This window comes from Aulonocara sp. 'chitande type north' Nkhata Bay, linkage group LG1 (genome assembly GCF_057382095.1).
Source record: "Aulonocara sp. 'chitande type north' Nkhata Bay isolate Kocher_YH1m ecotype deep benthic linkage group LG1, A_spYH_male_GT1.1, whole genome shotgun sequence".
Lineage (NCBI taxonomy): Eukaryota > Metazoa > Chordata > Actinopteri > Cichliformes > Cichlidae > Aulonocara > Aulonocara sp. 'chitande type north' Nkhata Bay.
Window position 1 is genome coordinate 13,045,354 of NC_141344.1, and position 8,449 is coordinate 13,053,802.

Below are 8,449 nucleotides of genomic sequence, written 5' to 3' on the forward strand. Positions count from 1 at the left end.
CTCTCTCTCTCTCTCTCTCTCTCTCTCTCTCTCTCTCTCCCTCTTTTAAAATAGAACAAAACGTCCAGATATGTCTCTGCATTAAGTCAGTTTGTCAGAAAGCTTCCCTTGAGAGTTTCGGACTTGAAGTTCGTCCCGGCTGTTCCTCTGCTGGTGGCCCCCAAAGCTACACCAAGGTCACAGTGGAACTCAGAGACTTCACAGAAATCATGCACACGCCACTTTTACAAAATTTCGACTATGTAGTAATGCTAATTGAACAGTATGAGCTCACTTTTTTTTCTAAAAGCAGTTTTCTGTCGTTCACTTTTTTTCTTTTTGTTTTTCTATCCGTACGAAATTCAACCTTTCTAAAAGCAGAATATAAACTGTCTTGATGAGAAAATCAGAGACGGTCAACATGAGGATGTTAGTTTAACAATAATACTAATAATAATAATAATTTGTGGTCTACCAATGGCAAGGCTGTTAGATTAAGTGGGTGGTTCACATAATATGACAGTTCTACATTTTTTAAAATTACTTATGCAAGTCAAATCGACACAAAGTACATTAATCTCTTTACTCTGTGTCCCATTTTTTTTTGTCTATGTGCCTAAATAGTTGGATAGCTTCACTTTAACCACTGATTACCTAAAATTCATCAAAAGAAAAAAAAGAAAAGGAAAAACGAGTTCGGAGTGTCTTTATTTTTCTGTATTATTATTTTAACTTTATCAGATGTAATATCACATTTAGTAAACGGCAAACTGCTACGTTTGATGAACGCGAATGTGTATTATGAATGTGTTCGTGTTCAGTGCAGGATTACTGTAGATTATTACTAAAAATTACCAAGCAAGAAAAAGTAAGAAAGAAAGCAGCAATTTCATGAGGAAATGACTTCATTGGGGCCTAAAGAGCTCAAGATAAACTAGTGCCGTAGCAATACCTAGAAAACGTTAAAATTTAACAGCAATTAAGGATCATTAATAAGAATAAATAATAATTATAAAGTGATGAAGGTCCATAAATATCTGACCCGTTCTATTAAATCATATAGAGTGCCATTTTGAATATTAGCTACAGTTGTTGTTTGGGGGGGGGGGGGGGGGGGGGGGACGAACGCAAAAACGGATGTGGAAATCCAAAACGAGGCATTGTTATTTCCTTGTGCATTTCTTGTTTTTCTCTAGAAAACAGAACAAAAACTTGTCGAAAAAAAAATCTAATAAATAAATAAGTGATCCACTCGTGAAAGATGCGTCTTGAGGAGGACGGCACTGCTACTTCCCTCCTGATCTAATTACGCCCACCCCTCCACCAATTAGAGAATTACATCACACCTTTAAATGGACTCCTCCTCTTAATCATTAATGACATCGTGTCACTCCCTCCAACAGCATCTAGTTGCACTGTGGCAACATGACACGCGCAGACTCGTTATCAGCTCTGCTAGAAGTTCATCGGGTGTCGGTGGTTCTGGGTCAAAGTTGGGAGGTATAGATTTAACAGGGTATCTGTCATAGCTTTAATGCAACGAACCGGGACACAACAAAGCCTACAATGTCTCCATTAAAATTAAGTCTGTATGGAAAAGAGTGAGAGCTGCAGACAAAGTAGCCTTAGGTGCGTGTGTGTTAGTGCGTCTACTGAGCAGGGATCAGCGGTGTTTATTTTGGTTCTTATTTAACACACTGGGAGGAAACGCCAACTGATGGACGTGATAGAAGATCGTACTCCCAGCAGCTGGGCTACTTAAGCTCATTGTATAGATGTCAGAGGGTCTGATCTCTGATCTGTATTGGTAGCGCGGGATCGCATAAGAACTGAAAACACAAGATGGAAAATAAACTTCACACCCGAACGCCTGAGTCAAATGATTTTTGTCGAGTGTAATTGTGCGTTTAAAGGTTATTGAAGAGTTCGCCCTTTTCTAATTCAGTGAAAGTTCTCTTTTTTTCAGTTACATTTGAAGCATGTCCGGATTTTAAAACAGACTTGAAGAGCATCTAAGCAACAAAGGAATTATTTTTCACTTTAAGCAGAATCGATGATGTAACTCCACAAATAAAGCCTGAGTTTGTGTTATTTTAACAAATGTGGCTCGATTTGATTTTATTATTTTTTTATTATTATTGTTTTAAAATAATAATAGAAATTGCAACAGCGTCCATACATTATAGGAAAACGTCCCTTAATGATTTTCTGGGAGGGAGAGTTAATAGGCCTCGCATTCTTGCCTGTAAACGCCATTGTTATTCCTCGCTTATCTATGTTATCTTAATCAGCTCGCATTGTTTGCCTATCTTATTTGAAATAGCTCGATTACAAATCTATTATCTGCCCTTTGTCATTCAGCTTCACAATTAAGACACTGACAGAGCACGAAAAACAAAAACTGCAAACATTTGTTTTGGTGAAAAGGCGCCCGGTGTAAATACGAAAAATAAATCACTATATTGAGTCTAAAAGAAAGGAAACGATGCTCAAAATGTTTCTAGTTATTTCCGATAGAAATCGATTAAGAGAATTATCCGAAACCATTAAGTCTGTTGTTGGCACTGAAGACGCTTTTCACTCTTGTATCTTCCCTTTTGTTTTAGATTCCACAGAACCAAAAGTGCATTGAGTGAGAAATTCTTTAGAGCAAATGTAATAGACTAAATACCTAACAAAAAAAATTAAAGTGAGTAAATTCCTACGTACATCTTAAAATGCTTTATCCACAGATTTCACATAAATGATGACTTTGGTTTGTGTGTGGTTTGTTACACAGTGCAAGATATGCCAGTCCATTTAGTCTGAGCTGTCATCTCGGCTGACCCGAGTGCAATAACGCAATTTAGTAAAGGAAAATAAACCGAAGAGGAGAAGTGACCCTTTACGAGCTGCTCTCAGTTCCCCTCAGTTACGAGGGGCTTTGCTGAGGGTTTGAGTGTGTCAAAGGTGGGGGGTGTTTAGTTTGTTGTGGCTTCAGTCAGTGTATCGTTTGCAGGTGATGCCAGGACTAGATAAGAGGTCGCCGATCCCTGCGCGCTGTCTAGACCGGCTTGTGACTCAACTAGAGTAACTGGACTGAGCAGAATTTACAGCAGATTTTTGCCCCCGAGATAGTAAATGACCACTGGCCGATTCCTGCCATATAACCGAAGGGGAATACACCGCAAGATGGAGGGGGGTGATAAGACCACAGAGCCAGCTTCACTTAGGTTGAACAGGACAAACAACATATTCAGCGTAGCAGAAATTAATGCTTTTAAAATACGAAACACGCCCTAGAATGAAATTTGTAGGTAATTTGTTGCTGTGTTTTTTTAATCAGAAATTACACGCTGTCAGGAAGAGTGAAAATCTGTTCCCTGTATTTGGGACTGGACTGAATTTATTTTTATCACAATAAAAGCGCCTGAAAATCTTAATTAGGTCCATAAAGTGGCAGATGGGCAGTAGTTACTAATTTTAAAGCGTTTTTTAAAATATATTAAATTGCATTGCTTTATAAATGCACATGTGAAATAATAATGCGCCTGTACAATGACTGGTCACGAAGACACTTTATGTATTCAGTGTTTTTATTTTTTTCTCAGTTAATAATCCCTTAGCGAATCGCTTTCCTAACAATAAATAATATAACAATAATTTACTTTTTGTTCGAGAAGCTCAAACAACCTGTTTCTTGCCCTTAAGATAAAATATTTTACAACACGAATACTTTGCAGATTATCATGCTCTGACCTTAAGACAAAACGTCAACTGGACTCGACAACGAAATGAATGTATCAAAAATTCTCATGTTGAAAAAAAACAAGACACATTATGATCACATTAAATTGCAAGATGTCCATCTGGATCACCGTGGAAATGTTTCCAATTTGTTTCTGACGGTTGGTTTGTTGTAATATATCCATCGGGAGGTATTCTGTACATCTTCGTTCTCCGTATCAAGTCATGCAACAATTGTTCTGCTTAGTTTTTTGTCAATGAAAACTCCGGAAAAAAAGAAAGAAAAAGAAAAGTCGGAGTCAATTGGTGCTCTCTTGGTTCCGACTTCTGCGTGTCAGGAAAAAAAATGCTTTCTCCACTGAAAATTCGGGCGATGTGATGAGTTGGTCACATGCAAGGGACCGGGATCATGCTGCAACTGTCCTTGCAGGAGGGATGACCATTACGATGGATGGCCCCGTTTCACGTCTCCACCGGGCTGGGTACCATACTGTTCGGGGTGTCCGGTAACTGAGAAGACAAAGAAGTCACGTCGCTGCCCGAGGAGTTCCCGAGAGATCCCGATTCAGAGAAAGACACCTGAGAGCAGAAAACAACGTACCAGAATACTGCTTTAGTACCTTTTTTTTTAGTTTTTGTTTTTTGCAAGTGTGAAAGTGTGAAAGTCCAGCTTTACTTTTGCAAAGCACACGACGCACACGTGGCCCAATATAATTACTTTGCATGTGAGTGCGTGCATGTGTTGCATATCTGTATTTGACCGCATGCTACAGAATTTACTGGCTATTGTTTTCGTGCACATGCAGTGCACCAGCAGCCTGTATAAATCATGTCACATTCAGTCTGTCCTGAACACACACACCAGTTGTTGAAAAGCTGGCTGATCCAGGTCGCTCTGCAGGGCGAATTCACTCAAAGCTTTCCACGGAGGCTGGTAGGTCTGAACCTCCACTGGGTTTCCCTGCACGTTCCCCTCGTGTCGAATTGGACTCCCAGCCACAAGTGGCGTCCCCGTGAGGCCCTGCAGGCTCTGAGAATATTTTACAAAAACACACAGAATAAGAACGATGTGTCTTTTTTCTGCAAGGAAGAATTTGTCAACAACTGTGGTGTCCAGAGAACTTCTGTTTATCCTTCTGACCCCTATAAACCCTGCACATGCTCATCTTCATGGACCACTTGTGATGAGTGCAATATTTGTGGGAGGAAAATAAATAATAATAAATAATAAATAAAGGACGGGGTTTTTATTGAAGTTTTTTTTAGGGGCGGAAAAAAGACAGAAAAACTGATCTAATACAGAGAAAGCTTGTATACAGAGAACCCTTTTTATCTTTTATGGCAGGCAGCTGAAGTCAAAGTAGGTGATTTATTATTCATTGAAATAAAGTTTGAATACAGCATAGCACTGCAAGGGTGCACTGGGCCTCACTCTAAGTAAAGGTAAGTCGAATCACAAGTTTACAAAAGGTTAAACGCAAAGGATTAGCTTCTACTAATGGAAAAATAAAAATTCACAAAGCAAACAAAAAGAAAAAATTCACAAGCTATCAGGTTATTTTCGTGGGAGTTGCATCTGTTTGCAACTTTGCAGGAGAACTTGTATGTCACAAAGATGTATGGCAGCATCAAACAAATAACCGAGTTCACATTCAGGTCATGGCTTTAAATGAAAGAACGATTGAAGATAGTAATTAAGCGGTCAAACTTACGAAGATGCTTACAGTCTTATCGCTCTGCTGCTGCTGCTGGAGCTGCTTCATGAGGATAGATTTCTTTTTGTCTTTGCAGCGCTTGTTCTGGAACCAGACCCGGATAACCCTTGGGCTCAGGCCAGTCATTTCCACCAGCTGCTCCTTCATCAGCGCGTCCGGCCTCGGGTTGGCGTTGTAGCAGGTCCGCAACGTGTGGAGCTGTTTCTCGTTCAGCACCGTCCTGACCCGCGTTGTCTTCTCCGACTGCTTGTGGACGTGGTTCCGATGCGGAGCCTGCCGCACCGTTACAGGATCTGCTGAGGACGGAGAAAGGGTCTGTCAGTGACTGTGACACACTAAGAAGGTCTTGTACAGGAAACATTAATGTTTTGATACAATTACTCTGCAGCCCATTCGTCTCAATCTGTGCACTTTCGCCTTCTAAATCACTTTAGATGGATTTGCATTATGCAGGAAAAACCAGCCATATTCATCAGCCTGACGTGAATTAAACTAAGACAAGAAAAAAAACTCTGCAACGTTTTTAAACCACGTTCCAGTAAACTGCTTTAAATCAATATTGCCAGAAATGCCCGCTGCTTTAATTTTTATCTGAAGATAAGAAAAACAATTATGATTTCTACAGTCTCTCGCAGTGTAATAAAATAACGCACAATAAGCGTAAAAATCGATTTGTTACAATTAATAACTGTTTTTCAAGGCTGCACTTTCCGGCTGAACTCACGTCGTGAATCGCTGTCGCCATAAAATGGAACATTTTTATTAAATGTGAAAAAGGAGCAGCTATGGCACAGCTAGAGACCTGTGTTTTACTGACGTGTACAAACCTGTTCTGTTTTACTAATCAGGAAGTTGTGAGCATAATTCTCACGTTTACTTTATTTTCTTTCTGTGGTCAAACGCCCTCAGGATCTCTGCGAACACACGTACACACACGCACACACTGTCACAGCCGACTCAAATACCAGATTATTCAGATAATGGCAACAGAGCAGGTTACTCCTAACGAGATCAATTATGAAATTAGCCCTAAGAAAGGTCGCAGCACACAGCTGACGCACACAAACACACACACACACACACACACACACACACACACACACACACACACACACACACACACACACACACACACACACAGTCCAATCACAACAAATTACTTGCATGCTGAGGAGCGGAAGAAGTTTTAAATAATAATAATAAGAATAAACCTTGACCATTTTACAAGGATTTTATTCATAATTTGTACATAAACTCTTATAATTTACAAGTTTTTATAAAAGAGCGTTTTTAGGACATAGTTTCAATAAATGCACAGGGCCAACAAGAACAATAATAATAATAATAATAATAATAATAATAATAATAACTGACCTGCCAGGTGCAGCGGTCTGTTGGAGTGGATGTGTCCGGGACTGACGGGGCTTCCTGCGGAGCTCCTCTCCAGCAGCAGGCTGTGGTCTGCCCGGCACAGCAGCTCCTCTTCCCGGAGAGAAAACTCGTCTCCCGGCAGCAGTTGCCTGCTGCACACGGAGCACCGAAAACACTCGATGTGGTACACGTTATCCCGAGCTCTCATCACCAAATCGCTGCTGCTGAATCCCAGGTTGCATTTTGCGCATTTAATTCCAAACAGCCTGGCAAGAATAGATTCATTGAATAGCATTAAAAATCTGCGGGAAATGTAAATAACAACACACACACACACACAAACTTTGGGGTGTTCAGTCAAAGATGTAAGTTTTAGCTCTTTTAAGCGTTTAAGGCATCATATCATATATTTTCATTGATAACATGTTAAAGCAGTGTGTAGGCCTAGATATGTTTTTCGTTAGTGCAAAATTTTATAATAAATTGCGCATTTAGGATGTATGTTACAGAGGTTTTCTTGTGATTTAGATTTTATTTTGTGTCCACAGTTCACGCACTTTTTTCATAATAGAAATTGTAATCAATAGCCTAAATACATCCAACATTAAATTTATACCGACTAATATCACTCGATAATTAGGGGATTTTTTTTAATCCTACCTTACATAATCTCTTTTGCAGTAGGTTTTGCCGTCCCGGACGAAACAAGTACAGGTCTCATCCAAGTACTGGCTGCACTCCGCACACTTTAGACAGGCTGCGTGCCACTCCAGATCGGGAGAGACTCTCAGTATGTACTGGTCATGGATCTGACTTCCACATCCTACACACATCGCGAATCCTGGCTTCTCTGCAAAGAGTCCACAGACTGAAAATGCACCCGAAAGAAACACGACAAACAGCTGCACCATTTATTTCTATAATGTTTCACTGTGAGGGGGGGTTTTAAAGTAACTTCTCTGTTTTGCAGACTTGACAACACTTGCTGTTATGTAACAGCTGGGGACTTTAGCCAGTACTCAAAAAGCAAAATACGGAATCGTTTCGTTTATCACAATCTCACCTGAAACACACAGCCACACAAATTACTTTAGTATTACTGAGAAAATAAGTGAAATAATCGGCGCACTGCCCAATATATCATGTAGCCACAGCGACGAAAACAAAATCTGCCACTTAAAACTTGACCGAACAGCTTGGCTTACTTACTTTTGGAATGATCCCCCATATCACCCAAGAAAGAAGAGCTGAAAATAATATCCACCATACAGGACGGGTAGAGGGGATTGTAGACGAGGAAAAGATGTAAGAAGATGAACTGCCCCTTCGCCTGCCTCCCTGATAACTTGTGTCTCTCCGGACTGGAGGGGGGCCGAAGAGGCTGCAGGGTCCCACGCGCTGTTCTTCTGACGTCATTACGTCAACATCGGACTCTCCAATCGCTCCACCGCACCTCTCCTCCATTCTGGCAAATAATAAATAAATCTCGTTGATGTGTATGACTGACAAAAGCGTCGGAGTAAAGATGTTCATATTTTGTTTGTTTTTTAACAAAGATAAAATAAAACCGTATAAAGGCAACGAATCATTTTGACTCGTGTTGGTAAGAAAAATATGTTCATTATCAAAATCCTGTTGAATCATTTACCATTAAAATA

At 40.1% G+C, this 8,449-nt stretch overlaps 1 protein-coding gene across 4 annotated transcripts; it reads right to left on the bottom strand.

Annotated features, from left to right (window-relative positions):
• Positions 1-3,529: 3,529 nt before the first annotated feature.
• On the bottom strand, positions 3,530-8,136 carry isl2b (ISL LIM homeobox 2b). 4 transcript variants are annotated; one of them, XM_086276145.1, is made up of 6 exons: positions 8,001-8,136; positions 7,452-7,641; positions 6,795-7,057; positions 5,430-5,713; positions 4,568-4,735; positions 3,530-4,284 (listed from the first exon to the last, which is right to left on the bottom strand). In XM_086276145.1, the coding sequence occupies exons 1-6, from the start codon at positions 8,056-8,058 to the stop codon at positions 4,168-4,170; spliced, it is 1,080 nt and encodes a 359-aa protein (XP_086132271.1). In that variant the 5' UTR covers positions 8,059-8,136; the 3' UTR covers positions 3,530-4,167. The 4 variants fall into 4 exon arrangements, with proteins under 4 accessions (XP_086132271.1, XP_086132118.1, XP_086132182.1 ...); XM_086275992.1 differs by having other exon boundaries at positions 5,418-5,713; XM_086276056.1 differs by having other exon boundaries at positions 5,430-5,716.
• Positions 8,137-8,449: the final 313 nt, after the last annotated feature.